Here is an 18,318-nt window from a genome sequence, read left to right on the forward strand (position 1 = left end):
AATTTTCTAATCACTGTCCAGAGATTTTTCGGGGGGTGGGGTGGGCAACAGTCATTGCCCACAGGTTCACAATCCAAAAGAAATGAAACAGGGGAAAGGGATGGTGAGGGGAGAAAACTCTAGCACCAATTCCGAAAGGTACACAGTTGTTACGTTTAAAAAATGGTGCTTGGTTTTTGAAGGTCTCCCCACCCCTGCCCTTTTTATACTTTGAATGAGCTTTGACAAGTAGGGGGCAGTGGCTTTGTGAATAAGAAAGCCGATCAATGATGTGCACAGTTCTGCTTCTTGACTGACACCAGAGCCCGCAAACTTATGCCGTGCAAATTCTGCTTCTTCTCAAGCCACAAGAATGAGTTCTCCTGTGTGTGGCCTTGGTGAGAAGGTTGTCCGTGCAGCAGAACTTCAGCCACAACATTTTCATAATAGACTCATTACTTACATGTTCTTGCCCTGTACACATCAATTTCAGTCAATATGGAGACCCACATTGAGCTTGAGCACCTGTGAGGAGTGCCTGTGAGGAGCTCACGGCCATGGGGACTGTCACATTCCTTTCACATGGATATGTTTCTTCTTTCATTGAAAGAAATGTGCTCAGCTTTTAGAGCAGGAAAGCTCCTATTTGGATCTCCCACACTTTAAAAACCAACAATTGCTGGATTGAGGGAAATATAAATAAACTTCTGGATTGAGACAAGTACAAGTTTAGAGACTGAAAAGCAGTTAAGAAAATGTAATGTTTAGAGACAAAATGTCTGAAAGAGCTCCAGCTCTAGCAGAACTGTAGCTGCAGATCAGATGAACTAAGCTGATTTCCCCTGGGGCTGAGACTTAGTTATTGGTAAACATTATTGGGCTTCTGACAATTGCACTTTTATGCCCCAGTACAGAGGTTTTGAAAATCATTTTGGTTTAATACACTAGACCTCCTCCCATCCTCTTACTACGCTTATCCATTTTAGAGGGATGCATTCTGTTGGGGCACTATAAGCTCCTTATGGTTGAGAGATTCTGCCGTGGTCAGGGCTACCCAGTGAACCCAAGGCTGAGCCGAGATTTGAACTTTGGTCTTCCATCTCCAAATGCAGTACTTCATTTGTTCGGACCTGTTGAAACCCTATCCATAGGAGTCAGAATGCTTGACGCACATTTAGCAGTGCGCTGGTATAAAAAGACAGTTACCCCATGGCATGTAAATTGCAGAGGATAGAAAGAAAATATTGTAGCATCCTAGCTGCTACGAGGAACATAACTTTTTGTAAACACCCCCCCCCCCCACACACACAGAAAAGTAAACTATTGTCAGAAAGTGGATCTGCCTAGATCCTGTGTGTAAAGGGGCGTGGGGGACCAAATAACCCTGTTTGTTCTTTGAATGTGTATTAGAGCAAATGAATCTGAACAAGCCTTCTAAACTCAACAGAGAACCAGCAGGATGGGTGTATTTGGGGAAGACATTCCACAGCTGCGTTATCACCACCACATAGAACAAACTTCTTCAGAGTGGCACATTGGATAAAGCTTCCCCAAGTTTAGCTTAACTGGTGATGCTGGAGAGGAAATATCATATAAAGTAGGGGTTTGCAGCAGATTTGAATGAAGCCTGAACTAAACCAGAGCGAAGCAGGATCTCTTTGAAGTGTCTTTAACTGAAGTTGGGGACCTTGGAAGCAATTTAAGGGTGATTTGGCTATTTGAACAGTGTCTGCAAAACTTGGTTTTTGAAATCGGGATTCAGATTCTGACCCAGGCTGAATTTGGCAACGTCTGAAACACTTCAGATCAAATCAGACTGTTTTCTAGAGTGCTGAAGAGGAGTCCATACTGAATCATGCAGTCATGCATCTCAGTGATCACGGGTAGGAGGAGGAGTTACGCTAAGACCAGACCATGTCATTACAGAGGAGGCAGGTTTAGTCGTTGTCTGAGGACTATCCCTGCCTCCGGGTCTGGTCCTGTCCGGACGGATACTAGAATCAGCAAGGGATACCCACATAGCCTGAAGGTGCTGCTGTGCAATGCCAGGTCAATGATTCATAAGACCACTGCCATCCATGACTTGATCATGGATGGAGGATTTGACCTGGCTTGTGTAACAGAGACTTGGTTGGATGAAGCAGATGGGCCTGTTCTTGCCGCTGCTTGTCCACCGGGTTTCTCTTACGCACAGCAACCCAGGCCTTGTGGGCGGGGAGGGGGGGTTGCAGTGATTTTTAGGAAGTCATTAGTTTGCACCAGGCGTCCTGTTAGGAAGACCCAGTTCTCTGAGTGCATGTTCTGGAAGTTGGGCAATAGGGGCAGTACAGGATTCCTTTTGGTGTACCGACCTCCCCGCTGCACCAAGGATTCCCGGCCCGAGCTGCTTCAGGTCGTGGCGGATGTTCTCCTGGAGACACCTAGTTTGGTTGTCCTAGGGGATTTTAATATCCATGCCGACACGACCTTACAAGGGGCCGCTCGGGACTTCGTGGAAAGCATGGCCTCCATGGGGCTGTCCCTGAATAACTTTGGCCCAACCCATAGCCACGGACATGCCTTGGACCTGGTGTTTACCTCCATGGATGTTGGTGTTCTGACACTAAATAAAAGCGAAACAAAAGAAGTGCCATGGTCAGACCACTTCCTGGTGCAACTTGACTTCTCCGCGACCCTTCCCCTCTGCAGGGAGGTGGGACCGATTCGGATGGTCCGCCCCCGCCACTTAATGGATCCAAATGGCTTCCAGAGAGTGGTAGGGGATGCTTTATCCCATGTTGATGGCCTTTCAGCTGATTCCCTGGTGGCCCGCTGGAATGTGGAGTTAACCAGGGCTATTGACTGTTTGGCTCCGAAGCGCCCTCTCCGATTGCATGGAGCCCGGACAGCCCCGTGGTTTTCCACGGATCTGAGGGCAATGAAACAATCGTTGAGACGGCTAGAGCGCCGGTGGCGGATGACCCATTCTGAAGCTGACCGGACACAGGTTAGAGCTCAGTGTCGAGCCTACCAAGTGGCGGTAGCGACGGCGAAGAAGGCCTTCTTCGCCGCCTCTATTGCATCTGCAGAAAACAGCAGCAGGAGACTTTTTCAGGTGGTCCGCAATTTAGCGGAACCACCTGCTACATCGGGGCCCAGTATGGGCCACATGATCTCCTGCAATGATTTTGCAAAGTTTTTTGCAGATAAAGTCGCTCAGATTCGGGAAGAGGTAGACGCCACCGTGGGAGCAGGGCCAGGGCGGGAGAGTGCTAGAGTCCTGTCTAGTCAAATTGCGTGGGATCAATTCCAATCTGTTACCTCCGAGGATGTGGACAGGCTGCTTGGACGAGTGAAACCAACCACCTGTCTCCTGGATCCTTGCCCATCCTGGCTTATAAAAGCTAGCCGGGAAGGGCTGGGCGATGGGCTTCGTGGGGTGGTGAATGCTTCCCTCCGTGAGGGAACCTTCCCAGACCCGTTGAAAGAGGCGGTTATTAAACCGCTTCTTAAAAAACCATCTTTAGATGCGGCCACGATGGCCAATTATCGCCCAGTCTCAAATCTTCCATTCTTGGGCAAGGTGATTGAGCGAGTGGTTGCTGAACAACTCCAGGCACGCCTGGAAGAAGCGGACCATTTGGATCCCTTCCAATCGGGATTCAGGCCTCATCACGGGACTGAAACTGCCTTGGTCGCACTGGTTGATGATCTCCGGCGGGCTAGGGACAAAGGTGAGAGCTGTTTCCTAGTTCTGCTGGATCTCTCAGCGGCATTTGATACCATCGACCATAACATCCTTCTGGACCGTCTTGAGGGGCTGGGAGCTGGGGGTACTGTCATACAGTGGTTCCGCTCCTTCCTCCTGGGCCGTGTCCAGAAAGTGGTGGTGGGGAATGAGTGTTCAGACCCCTGGGCTCTCACTTGTGGGGTGCCTCAGGGTTCTGTCCTCTCCCCTATGCTTTTCAACATCTACATGCAGCCGCTGGGAGAGATCATCAGGGGGTTTGGGCTGGGTGTTCATCAGTATGCAGATGATACCCAGCTCTACCTTTCTTTCAAATCAGAACCAGTGAAGGCGGTGACGGTCCTGTGCGAGTGTCTGGAGGCGGTTGGAGGATGGATGGCGGCAAACAGATTGAGATTGAATCCTGACAAGACAGAAGTACTGTTTCTGGGGGACAGGAGGCGGGCAGGTGTGGAGGATTCCCTGGTCCTGAATGGGGTAACCGTGCCCCTGAAGGACCAGGTGCGCAGCCTGGGAGTCATTTTGGACTCACAGCTGTCCATGGAGGCACAGGTTAAATCCGTGTCCAGGGCAGCTGTGTACCAGCTCCATCTGGTACGTAGGCTGAGACCCTATCTGCCTGCGGACTGTCTCGCCAGAGTGGTGCATGCTCTGGTTATCTCCCGCCTGGACTACTGCAATGCACTCTACGTGGGGCTACCTTTGAAGGTGACTCGGAAACTACAACTAATCCAGAATGCAGCAGCTAGACTGGTGACTGGGAACGGCCGCCGAGACCATATAACACCGGTCTTGAAAGACCTACATTGGCTCCCAGTACGTTTCCGAGCACAATTCAAAGTGTTGGTGCTGACCTTTAAAGCCCTAAACGGCCTCGGTCCAGTATACCTGAAGGAGCGTCTCCACCTCCATCGTTCTACCCGGACACTGAGGTCCAGCACCGAGGGCCTTCTGGCGGTTCCCTCACTGCGAGAAGCCAAGTTACAGGGAACTAGGCAGAGGGCCTTCTCGGTAGTGGCGCCCTCCCTGTGGAACGCCCTCCCACCAGATGTCAAAGAGAACAACAACTACCAGACTTTTAGAAGACATCTGAAGGCAGCCCTGTTTAGGGAAGCTTTTAATGTTTGATGTATCACAGTATTTTAATATTCTTTTGGAAGCCGCCCAGAGTGGCTGGGGAAACCCAGCCAGATGGGCGGGGTATAAATAAATTATTATTATTATTATTATTATTATTATTATTATTATTATTATTATTGCATACCCCTAATATATAACTATGTCAAGTTTTGGTTAACTGAGCTATCCATTGGGCCACCTTGCCAGGATGTTAGTGAATAACACATATCCATCTGCTTACACTTCTGTTTTTGATTTAAACCCATTGAGAAAGAGTCTTTGTGGTGTTATTGAATATTTTAGCTCTGTACTCTGAACTTTATGCAGTCTTTAGATAGCTCTTTTAAATACAGACTGGAAAAGTAGTCAAGGTAATAAAATGCTAGCAGAAAGCTAGGACTTGGAAAAGAAGAACTCTGCTTACCTTACATTAATATATAGGAAAAGGGAAATTCAGGCTGCTAACAATATAAAGCAATTGAAATAAATATAGAAAAGAGAATCTAAGGCAGATAAAAGATAAGCAAAGGGGGATATGGCAATGGTTGAAGAGAGTGAGTCCCATGGGTGAGACTTGTGCAGATGTACACAGTGAGGAGAAAAGCAACAAGTCTGGCAAAATCCATTCCCCCTAATGTCTATTACACATGGTGAGTCACCTGGCTCCTCTTTTAATCTTAGTAAAATGAGTTTCCATTGAATGGAAGCAAGTGTGTGTGTAATATATCTATCACAAAGAACTTTGTCCTGTCTGTCAGTTCAAGTGCCTTCTTTGTATGTTAATCGTCTTTCAAAATACAATAGCATAAACATAAAATTGAAAAAACACTTCAGGTGAAAGTATGCTATAAGACCTTTGGCTTCATATTTTCTGGATTATCAAAACTCCTATTGCTTTTCAAGGGATGAATTTTATATCCCATAAGACTTTTTGTACTCTCTGAATGTTTACGGTTTGAGTTTTTCTAAATGTTGAGCCAAAACTCTTAGAGTTGTATATAGACTCCAACATTCTAATTTTAATGATGTAGACTAATGGTTCTCAAAATGGACTTCAGTTGAATACTTAGCCAGGTAACATCTCCCCCCCTCCAGTCAATGGGTCTCCAGCCTGACCTTTCCCCTTCTCAATCTAACTTAATAGTGCAGTATTGAAGAAAGGGATAGGCTCTGCAATCCTAGAATCATAGAACTGTAGAGCTGGAAGGGACTCCAAGGGCCATCTAGTCCAACCCCCTGCAATACAGGAGTCTCCAGTGAAGCTTCCATGACAGATGGCCATCCAACCAGTACCTTAAAACCTCTGAGGAAGAGAGTCCACTCCCTCTCATGGGAGCCTGTTCCACTGTTGAACAGCTCCTACTGTCAGGAAGTTACTCCTGATGTTTAGTTGGAATCTCCTTTCTTTTGACTTGAAGCCATTCAGGTCCTACCTTCCAGGGCAGGAGAAAACAAGCTTGCTCCATCTTCCACGTGACAGCCCTCTAGGTATTTGAAGAAGGCTATCATATTTCCTCTTAGTCTCCTCTATAACCAACTCCCTCAACTGTTCCGCACAAGGCTTCCAGACGCTTGATAATCTTGGTTACCTTTCTCTGCGCGCATTCCAGCTTGTCAATACCCTTATTAAATTGTGGCGCCCAGAACTGGACACAGTACTCCAGGTGTGATCTGACCAAGGCAGAATAGAGTGACAATATTACTTCCCTTGATCAGGACACTATACTTCTGATGATGCAGCCTAGAATAGCATGAGCTCTTTCCCCCCCTGCTGCATCACACTGTTGACTCATGTTAAGCTTGTGGTCTACTGAGACCTCTAGATCCTCTCTTCAGCAACATTGGCTACCCCTTCCGGTTTGATGTCATCTGCAAATTTGATGAGCACTCTCTAAATATCTTCATCTAAGTCATTTATAAAGATGTTGAACAACAAAGGGCCCAGGAAAGAACTCTCTGACACCCCACTTGTCCCTTTTTTCCAGGATGGTGAGGAAACATTAGTGAGTACTCTTTGTGTTTGGTCATTCAACCACCTAACTGTTACCTTGTCTAGCCCACATTTTACCAGCTTCTCTGCAAGAATATCATGGGGAACTTTGTCAAGTGTTGATGGGTAATGTAGCCCCACCCCACACTTTACTGTTTCCAGAGTCCAAATATGGTTCCTTATTAATGTACTACTTATTCATAAGCCTGTCCCTGTTCTCCATAAAAGCTAGTGGAGCAATTGGAGCTCTGTTGACATAAGAGGAAAGGTCTACATTTGGGAAGAGCATGTTTGCCTGTTGCATTAGATCCTCTAGCTCCCTGGTCAGAGAGCAGGTGTTCCCCCATCCAGGCCCTTTTCTGATTGTAGATTCTTACCCTTCCTTTTTCTCCAAGACTATTCACTTAACCTGTGGAGAAAGAGGAAGGATGTGCAATCATGGAAACCAGTGAACAGGATAAACTCACTGCACACCAAACCCTGTTGTCCTCCACCAACGATTCTGCATCTCCTGCTCTTTCTTGCTTCTCCTGTCCTCTGCTCCTTTTGTTCTTTTCCTACATTTTCTATTCTTCCTTTATTTTTCTCTACCTCCAACCTTGTCCTTCTGTGTGTTGGTGGCCACATCAAAGACTCAAAAATTATTTATACAGCTTACATATGCTTGAATACAGCTGAACTAAGATCATGGCCTGGATTCAAAGAGCCAGAAGCACATGCCCAAATGCTTTGTCATGCACACTAGGACTTCCCTCAAATACCTTGCATGACCACAAGTTATGCTATTTGGAAGCCCATTCTTAGGACATCCTGATTTTCAATAGCAGTTTTCCAAGGGTGGGGGCAGATTGCAATCAGGAACTCCCCCCCCCCTCTCTCTCTCACACACACACACCACTTTGGATTCCAGCCCATATCCATATGTCAGATTATTATAGCATTTGCCACAGGATTAGATCCCCCTGCTAATTGCAGTTATCTACAGTTAATTCTTGCCCAGTGGTGTGTTCACGGTTTTGGATAATACCTCATTGTAACCAGTTTGGACTGATCCAAATCCTTTAACTTCTTTCAAAAATAGGTTTCAAAGTCCGCATATCCACTAACTATTGCCTATTTCCATAGGGACCACCCACCGTTGCTCTGTCGTTGTTTCTGCCATGTTCCTCGTGCAAACACCATTGTAAAACATCAGCTGAAATTCCAGTCAATGCATAAACATTTATTAATCTTGCATTAAGCTGACAGTTACTGTGTTCACATAGTGATAACAGATGATGTGCTAACAATGGATTCGTGGAGCCAAGCCGACGCATTGTAATTATCAATGTGGGTCACCCGTAAGAGTAACTTTCAGTTAACTAGCTTTCTTGTTTTCTAGGTTTATACTCTCAGGAACTTTAATGCATGCTAGACAACATTTATAAGCTTCCCCCACCATCTTGTAATTTAAATCCCTCTGGTCCTATGCTAAGGATGAAAAAGGAGTAATGGTTATTCTTTCCTAAGGACAGCACATATTTCTGCTTTTTTAAATTAAAGTTGCTCCCCACACTTAAAAGAAGTTCACTAAATACAAATGATATTTTTACCTATGAAGGTTAAAATGATTCTGGTTTTAAATCTGTAAGGTAAAGGTAAAGGTACCCCTGCCCGTACGGGCCAGTCTTGCCAGACTCTGGGGTTGTGCGCCCATCTCACTTAAGAGGCCAGGGGCCAGCGCTGTCCGGAGACACTTCCGGGTCACGTGGCCAGCGTGACAAAGCTGCATCTGGCGAGCCAGTGCAGCACACGGAAACGCCGTTTACCTTCCCGCCAGTAAGCGGTCCCTATTTATCTACTTGCACTTTAAATCCGTAGTACACATCTAAAACCTACCTATATGAGGAAGAGGCTTGCACAAGTTCCAAGAGTCACCTTGTAATTGTATGTTTTTACAGATTCTGATACTGTGTGTTTCTGGGTCACTCTGTGCTCTTTCCACTTCAGTCTGTGTTTTGGGTTCTGAACAACTCTGTATAAAAGTTCACTGTAATGGATAATTTAGAATCTGATGTTACTTTCCCCTCTTTTGCCAAAGTGGGTGAAATTTACAGGTATAGGAGCCCCTTCAGATTGGATTCAGCCTGCCAAATTGCAGGCAGATAGAATCCAACAAAAATAGAGTCCAATAAAAAGAGGGCATAGAGGCCAACAAACTCAAAATAATAAAAGGGGCAGACTCCACCACACATAATGCATAGTGAAACAGTGGCATTCACTCCCACAAGGGTCAGTGATAGCCACCAACCTAGATGGCTTTAAGAGAGGATTAGACAATCTTGGAGGAAAAGGCCACCGATGACGATTAGCTGCAAGGGTTATGTTCTGCCTACCAACTGTCAGAGTTGGTATGCTTCTTGAATACGAATTGCTAGAAACCAAAAGAGAGGGAGAGTGGTGTCATGCTCAAGTCCTCCTTTTGGGCCTCCCATAGACATCTGGTTGGCCACTGTCAGAACAGGATGCTGGACTAGATGGGCCATTGGTACACCAGGAGACGCCTTACCACAAGGGTTCCTAAGAAAAGAAGGCTGTCAGCCCCAGTGGCGTAGCGTGGGGGTGCAGGGAGGGCCGGCCGCACCGGACGCAACATCTGGGGTTAGGGCAAATCCACAGGTTAGGGGGCGCAAATCCACAGGTTAGGGGGCGCAAATCCACGGGTTAGGGGGCGCAAATCCACGGGTTAGGGGGCGCAAATCCACGGGTTAGGGGGCGCAAATTACCCTTGCCCCGGGTGCTGACAACCCACGCTACGCCACTGGTCAGCCCCATGGATCCATCTTCCGACATCTCCTGTTTGTTCTGGGGGTAAGGGCTTAGTGAGCATCTTGGCTTAATGCATCCTCTGATGGCATGCCAATAGTTAGGTTTCAGTCCAAAAGGGAATTTCCCAGTGTCCATTTTCAGCTGGAATCTGTTCACTTTCGGCCACAGTATCAGAGGCCAAGTTCTCTTTCGGCAGTGTGTGCGTTCCAAATATTGTGTTACCCTTTCGTTCATCTGGAAGCAGAAAGAAGCTCTAGATTTAAGTAGCAATGAAATGGCAACTGAGTTTTCACCCTAATTATTTTTGGATTGTACCACATGTTGTATTATTTATCATTTAATCAAACAGGAAGCCTTTTTTTCACAGAGGCAAATTACATGTGTAAAACAACACACAAACCTGGGTGCCTCAAATGTTTCCAGTCTCTGATTCAGTGTTGAAAGCAAAACGTTGGCTGCATCTAGACTGATACTTTTTTGGATGTGTTTCCACCATATGTTTTAGTTCAAGACAATATTTTCTTTTTATGTTGTATTATAAAAATCATGTAAAATGTTCTTTTGGAGAATGGCTACTATTCCTCTCCTCTTGCTAATTAGAAGATCACAGTACAAGGAATCTGACATCGTTTCATAAAATAGTATGTGGAAGAAGCAAAGCACTAAACTGGAATAGAAAAGTGTCACCAGTAATTTCTAGCATCACTCAGAAACAATAGCCTGCCATTGTGATAGTGAAATGAAGCAGCCATGATGACATTAAGTTAAATAAATATATTGCAAGCTAAGATCAGTATTTATGTTGCTCTCTTTTACTAGGTATGATTGCAGTTTATTTCCAAGAAGGGTAAAACACATTTCCCAAAAAACATTAGAAGTTTTATTTTGAAAGCTTCTTTGGCAATGGACCTCTTGAGAAAGTTGGGCCCACATAGACACCTCCCCACATGTGGTTCAGCTACTGCCTTTGCACTTCTGATGTAGGAATGGATCAGTCTTTTTTCAGTGTGTATTTGTAAGTCTGTTCTGCCCTGTCTCAGCCCCAATCTGTTTTACACACACACACACACACACACACACACACACACACACTACAATTCACAGTATTTTGGTATACATTTTCCCCAAAGCACATGGGGTTTGTATGCATTTAAACAAAAATACGCATTCTTGTATGCATGTGTGTTGAGCGTGTTTGTAGAATCCAAATGAATCAGCCCAAGATTTATTTATTTTTAATGAAACCCTTGTTTGTTTATTTTGCCAGACTTATAAAAAATGGAGTTGCTCTCCTGTTTGCATGGTATTGCCGGTGGCCATACTGTCCCAAACAAGCCGAATGCCATCTTGCGGTTTATGTTTTCAGTGAGACTTTTTATGAAATGTCTTTTTAAAGCTATCAATTATACGCCAGTATAATGGAACTGATCGTGTGATGTCTTTGCTAGTGGGAATTGTGACTCACATCCTTGTTAGAACAGGAGGCTTGCCAAGTGTAAGGATACACAAATTTGTCATGCCCATGTTTTATATTTTTAGGTGCAGACTTAAAACATCTTTAAAAACACACACACACACACACACACACACACACACACAGATGTGAAGTGGCTCCAGAAGGGTAAAGAATCATGAAAGAAACAAAGGATAAAGCAATAGTTTTAGAGGGACTTCCCTGGGAAGAGGCACTCACAAATGCTGTTTTAGTCATAGGAATCTGGTTTAATGAATTGGTTACCAAGTCAAAATCATCCAAAGGACTTCTACTGTGAAAATTATTTTGGGGTTCATCACTGAGGAAGGGAGAAGATCTGCTGTGAACATGCAGGATATAATTGTAAATAGCCTATTTTTTAAAATGCCATACTTAAGGCTTTATTGAAACCACCCTATGTACACTATGTGCATGCATATTTTTGGTTTTGAATCTGGCACATGGAATACTTATGCCTTTAACTCATCTGCAAGGTTTGCAGGAAAATTGCTGCATGCCTGAGGGAACATGTTGCAATTAGAGTTGATCAGAATTGCAGTTCGTGGAAAGAAACATAAATAGGGGGTGACATTTTAGGAGTTTTGTGGTGGAAAGCATGTCAGTAAACACAAAGGATATAGAGAAGCAGAGCTGAGCAATGCAGTCATTTCCTAGGCAAGCGCTATGCCTTTGCTATTAATTGATAAAGCACAGAAACATCTGAGTCTTCTCCCCTGTTCACTGATGTCAGTGACTAAAGTTCCAGTTCTCTCCTTGTCATCTAGGTTGGGCCCTAACTTTGGGACTACAGTGGTACCTCAAGTTACAAACGCCTCAGGTTACAAACACTTCACAAACTCCGCTAACCTGGAAGAGTTACTTGAGTTGAGAACTTTGCCCCAGGATGAGAACGGCGCAGCGGCAGCAAGAGCACACCTCTAGTTAAGAAAGCACACCTCTAGTTAAGAACAGTCTCAGTTTAAGAACAGACCTCCGGAGCGAATTACCGTATTTTTCGCCCTATAGGACGCACATTTTCCCCTCCAAAAATGTGCGTCCTATGGGGCGAATGCGCACCGACCCCTCTCACTCTCCAGGCTTCAGGAAGCTATCTGCAAGCCTTGGGAGCCCGTGGGAGTTCCCGCCGGGCTCCCTAGGCTTGCGGATAGCAGCCTGCATCCCGAAGCCTGGGGCGCGCTGGGGCGGGTTCTCCCAAGGCTTGCGGATAGCAGCCTGTTCTGGGGGCTGGGGTCGGGGGAAGCTCGGGCTTCCCCCGCCCCAGCCCCGCGCCTGGGGGGGAAATAATATTTTTTTCTTTATTTCCCCCCCCCCAAAAAAAAACTAGGTGCGCCCTATGGGCCAGTGCGCCCTATAGAGCGAAAAATACAGTAAGTTCGTAACTAGAGGTACCACTGTACGTTAATTTTATTTTTGATAACTGTTACAGAAATTAGCGGCCTTTGAGTGGTCCACAGTAGCATGATTTGCAGACTAATTCTCACACCATAGTGTTCATTCATAATGTATGCCAACAGTTGTCATACTGTGCAGACATGTCACAGATCACTTTTCAGTCACAGCACTCCATTGTATTTAAGATGTGCATTTTCCTCTAATGCTAGCCACGCCCATCAACAGATAATGAAACCTGGCATGTGTTAAATGTATCACTTGGCAATTACCAGGTAAACTGATTGTCTGAATATGGCCTCCTCTCTGAAAATCAGACACTAGGTATTCTTGCTTTCAGCAAGATATTATTAGCATGTTGTGGATCGGGAAGGAATTATTGCGTAAACAGATTTCCTGGTGATTATGGGTTTTTTTTTGTCTTAAGGAAAGATAAAAGCTCCAGAACTTCCAGGCATCTGCTTATATAAAAATTCCTTCCCAAGCCACAATGTGGCAATATTTCCCTTGAGGCTGAGAGCAAGAACGTTCAGTTGGTGTATAAACCAAGTGCACTGGAATAGACAGGCCCAGTTTGTCTACAGAGCAAGTGGAATATTTGATTGAACTCTCAGCCTGTGGCAGAACTGTGTGATCATTTGCTGGTGCCCCATGCTCTATAACACTATCCCGAAATGCTGCTCTTTTAGCAATATACAATGACTTCTCTGCTGAGTGTGTTGGCCTTGTCTGTGAACTCAGCTAGGTGTGGCAATTTAGGTTCTACACCCTGGTAACAGACTCTAATTTTATTTTATTTTATTTATTAAATTTATATAAATGCACCGTGTCTTTTAATTACCGTATTTTTTGCTCTATAAGACACACTTTTTCCCTCCTAAAAAGTAAGGGGAAATGTGTGTGCATCTTATGGAGCGAATGCAGGCTGCGCAGCTATCCCAGAAGCCAGAACAGCAAGAGGAGTTGCTGCTTTCGCTGTGCAGTGATCCTTCTGGCTGTTCTGGCTTCTGGGATAGCAACGCAAAGCCTCTTCAGGGCAGCGGGAAGAACGATCCCTCTTGCTGTTCTGGCTTCTGGGATTCAGAATATTTTTTTTCTTGTTTTCCTCCTCCAAAAACTATGTGCGCCTTATGGTTTGGTGCGTCTTATAGAGCGAAAAATACGGTATATGGGCAAGTCTGCAAATGGTGCTTTGGATTAAGGCAAAATCCTGCTTTTGCTCTTCTGAGTTGGTGTAGTCGCTGACCATGTTGCAAAATCCTACCTTGGGAGTTATGTGATTCTGTGGATTTTGTGCTTTATATGTAGAAACCTAGTATTTTTTTTATTATTTTTAAATGGAATTCAAGCAAGAAAATGAAATGTTTTTACAAGTTATATTGAGAGGTCAGAGGGTGAGGGGTGACTGGCAAGATGCTTATTCAGTGCATTAGTCTAACACAAATACTTCCTGAAGTATGAAATGCTTTGATCTGCATTAGCATGTACCATATGTGTGCAGCTGTGATCCGTGTTTCCCAACCACTGGAAGGTTAGTGAAAGGTAGAATATAGGTCTTAAGTCTGTGTTCAATTTCTGCTTTTATATTCAGCAGTTCATAATTTTATGTAATACTGGAGCTGTATGAAAAATATGCACAAGGGCTGAGTGATAACAGATTTTTTTGTGGTTTGATTCAATGTTGTTTGGGTGGATTCAAAATACTCAGGGCTGCAGGCTGAGAAGAAAAAGGGTTTTAATTAAGGCTATGTGACTTCAAAATACCCGAGGCTACATTAAAAGTTTGGGAAGCTTTTCAAAATGCGAGGTTCTGTGTAGCTCCTTTAAGATAAATGTTTAAGCAGTTGTGTCACAGGCTAGCTGCCGCAAAATTGCAACAGAGACCGGGAACAACCTTTTATTGGTGGAGAGCATAGATTTTAAGTAGGCATACTGCCATGTGGTTGATTCTGTACTAAGAGTATTTCCATGGGCAGCGGGGGGCGGGGAGCTGGATTTGGCTGATCACACCGTAAAAGAAAAATTGGGCTGTTGGTTGTCAGAAAATTGATGACAGGCCACAGTTTTTAAAAGAATTTATCTGAAATCACAACCCTGAATGTTTGCACCTGCAAAACCGGGTAATATTTTTTTCCATAGACTGTATAACATCAAGTTTTAGGGAAATTCACCAATGCAGTGGTTGGCAATTCCTATCCTAAGCATCTATGAGCTTAAAGGTTTTAGGTTTCTGCTGAAAAGAACAATCCCATCTTGAATTTCCACCCCCACCCTCTAACATTTAACATAATGTAACATAATGCATTGTAAGTCACTTGGAGACATTGGGTAGCAAGCAACTAACAAGTCTAATACAATAGTAATAATAATAATCAAATAATAATTAATAACAGACCTACCCTTCCTGTTTCCTCATATTTCTCCATCTCCACCATCAGCAGCCAGTGATGTGGAGCTGGGGCAGGGCAGCATTTTAGTGTCAGCCTTTTGTTGAGCATCACATCTAATTTCTGCCCTTATGGGCACTCCACATGCTATTGAGCTTTTGCCTACACAGCAGTTAATGCCCATGCAGACGTGAGTTGTTTTCTGATATGGGTACACAGAATTTGACAGCCCCTTTCTGTACTGGCTACCCCATCTGTGTGCCTTCAGCAGAAAATAACATGTCACGATACATGCATAACAAAATAGTTTTCCTAAGTGGAAATTTATCTCCACTTAGGAAAAAGTGATACATGGCATGGCAATAAAATTCAGCTGTTGGAAGACTCTGACCCTGGAATCAGTTTTATCTTTATGAATAATTTTGTGGAACAAACATATGAGCAGTCACACTGGGTCATGCTAATGAATTATCTCACCCCAAATCCATTCTTCGACCAGTGACAATATCTGGATGCTTCAATCATGACATTTAATGAGGGTGGTCACTCTTTGCTTCAAACAACCTTTCTGAGAAAAAGCCTGTGTTTTCTGCCTAACAACCATTGATATGCTTATCTTAAATACATCTGTTTAGCCCTTTTTGGAACTCTGTTATCCTTTTGGCCACTTTTCATTCTGTGGATGGATTCTTTTGAGAATCCAGCCTTGAAAACTCCGTTCCAGAGCTGCAGAACATATGGCTATTTTCATTCATTACTGGATATGTTTCTCTAGGCATGTTATTTTAAAATAATTTATTTTCGGTATAATGGTTTTGGTTTGGAGCTCCTTCTCATTTCATTTTTCTTTCTCTTGCATGTTGTTATTTTTTAACAAGCTTCTGCTGGGTATGGCAGGCTCCACGGACGAAACGCTTCAGGAAGCAGCAGCTGGTTGCATAGCAAACATCCGAAGGCTGGCTCTAGCTACAGAGAAAGCAAAGTACGGCTGAAACTCCAAACACAGTTTTCACCACGTCCTCTGAACTTTCCTTTTTAGTGCTGCAGCCTGCAAGCTCAGAGTGGGCAGACACTGGATTAGAATGCCTCAGAAATGTGCATTTGGGTTATTTTTACGGCTGATTTACATCTGATCAGAATTAACACAAGAAGTAGATAGGGAACAAAATTTGGAAAAATCCCTTAATTTAATTTACCATACTATTTTTTCAGTCCCTCTTTTAGTCCTTTTTTTTTTTTTACTTTATCTAAAGTTGCACCAAAAAATGTAAGTTTAAGAACATTGTCTCTCCACATCTCTCTGTGTGTGTGCATGCGTGTGATGGGCATATAATAAAGATGTTTTCCCTTACTGTGTGTGGTTGTAGCCTCATTCCTGGGCGTCTCAAGCAATTCTTTTCTTGCTAAACCTGTCTAATCATTCTGTCATTATGGCTTTGCTTGTTTGAGTACTTACAAATCTCCAGAGAGGACGGCATACACCACATGCCCCCAGCTTCACATCTGGAAATGCACAAGTACTTCAAACAGACGGAATTGTCCACATGCTTCCAAGACTTCCCCAAATATCACTTTAGTTCTAGCGGCGCTAAAGAAATCACTTAATTGGATTAGAGTCACGTTATGAACATGATTAGAAGATCAAGTGTTAAAACTCCCAACTAGAGTCACTAAATGAGAAGAATACAACAAACAAGTATTTTAGGCTTTCCCACTGGAACTCTCTTGTTGTCATTTCCCTCTTCTGACTCAAAGCACATCTACAGTACAAATGCACCCTGTGTTATTTTACAACTCTATCATGGCTTCCCCCCAAAGTACCATGGGAAGCAGAGAGAATCTTTAGAATTCTTTCTTGAAAATCCCTAGTTCTCCCCCCAGTTTCCAGAACTGCTTCAGGTGAGTGGTTGTTAGACACTTTGTCTGTGTTGTAGATATGCCCAAAGTCTGTGTTCCTGATATGGCGCCTGTTGATGTAGGACAGGGACTGTGCTATTTTTATTCACTTGTAAGCCTCTCTGGGAGCAATCTGCATCGCCATGGACACTGAGAGCCCCAGTAGGCAGTAGCTTTATCCTACATATTGCATGGGATGATAAACCATAAATAACCTTATAAAGCAATCTCTGCTGTTTCCATTTTTATTTTTTCATAAACTAAAACATTCTTTTTGGATTGTTATCAGAATACTTACAGGATTCTGCACTCCTTTCCAGGGCCGGCCCTACCATTTCACGGGGTGAGGCTGCCCACCTCAGACTGCAGATCTTGGGAATACCTTTAAGGGGACAGAGTTCATTACTCAGTTTATTATTTGACTATCATCAGTGGGGACACCATTTTTATTTTCTGTCTAATGGCATCAAAACGTCTTGGAACAGTTCTGTTCTCTGATTTTTCTTTAAGTGTATTTTTCAAATCTAAATTCTAGTTGGCAGGTGGTTGGCAACATTCATTTTATTCTCAAGAGTTGAGGCTTTCAGAATGCGTTTGGTATCTTTTCCAATTTGCTTGGGTCAGTTTCTTGGTGAGTGTAAATCAACAAAACCCCAGTAGATGTCAAAACCACTAAGCCTTCTTTCATTAAGAAGCTGGGGGTGGGGGGTGGGATATCTTTACCATTCACAAAACCATTCTCCTAGGGAAATACTATAGCACTTTAGGAAGAGAGCTAACAGAGAGGACTTTCCCTCCTTTGAACTGAAGAGAAATACTTGAGCTTTCACCACAAATGTCTGTCAGCAGACAAGAAAGCCTTTCTTTTATCACTTCCTGCTTGTATGATTTATTACTTGATGACAGACACTCATTATCAACTAATCAATTGTCCCAGGATGCTCAAATAGGCACTGAAATGTGAGCTTTATATTCATTTCCCCTTAAAGTTAAAGCGTATGAAAATATGTTATGACCCACTTACACACTGTTTTATCTTTCTCTTGTTAAGGAAATATCAGATGTGTATGTATACTAACCATTTTAACATTTCATCTTTCTTTATCTCAGGAAATAGGGTCCTTGAATAGAAATTCAGACATCCTCACGGCCGTGTGGTAGGTTTAAAAGCACTAGTATGTGTAGGTGATCTTTTTTAAAAAAAAATAAATAGAAGCAGCAGTAAAGAAACTGGTTTCCTCCTTTTTTTTTTTTTTTATGACTGCACAATTATCAAAATGATAGGCATCTGCCAATGGGTATCACAACAATGATGGCTGATTCTCACATGCCTGCACATCACACCTCATTGCTTCATTACTGTATCATGGCTAAACACGTGAACAGGAGCGGACTTTGGTTTTTCAGATTTCAGTGGCGCCCTGTGCGAGGCCAAAATTCCCCAATCCACCTCTTGATTTCTATTTTGTTCAGTTCACTATGTCATAGTTGCAGTGCCCTGATCCAGTGCAGCAGAGCTGGATGGGCT

The 18,318-nt window shown here is 43.8% G+C and overlaps 1 protein-coding gene across 4 annotated transcripts in view; it reads left to right on the forward strand.

Annotated features, from left to right (window-relative positions):
- Positions 1-16,246, forward strand: part of ODAD2 (outer dynein arm docking complex subunit 2) — a 93,450-nt gene extending 77,204 nt beyond the window's left edge. For all 4 annotated transcript variants that reach the window (XM_077936810.1, XM_077936812.1, XM_028750196.2 and 1 more), the window contains one exon: positions 15,773-16,246. In XM_077936810.1, the coding sequence (XP_077792936.1) occupies positions 15,773-15,886 (114 nt within the window). In that variant the 3' untranslated portion in view covers positions 15,887-16,246. The remainder of the gene's footprint in view (positions 1-15,772) is intronic.
- Positions 16,247-18,318: the final 2,072 nt, after the last annotated feature.

The sequence above is a fragment of the Podarcis muralis genome, chromosome 12 (assembly GCF_964188315.1).
Source record: "Podarcis muralis chromosome 12, rPodMur119.hap1.1, whole genome shotgun sequence".
Lineage (NCBI taxonomy): Eukaryota > Metazoa > Chordata > Lepidosauria > Squamata > Lacertidae > Podarcis > Podarcis muralis.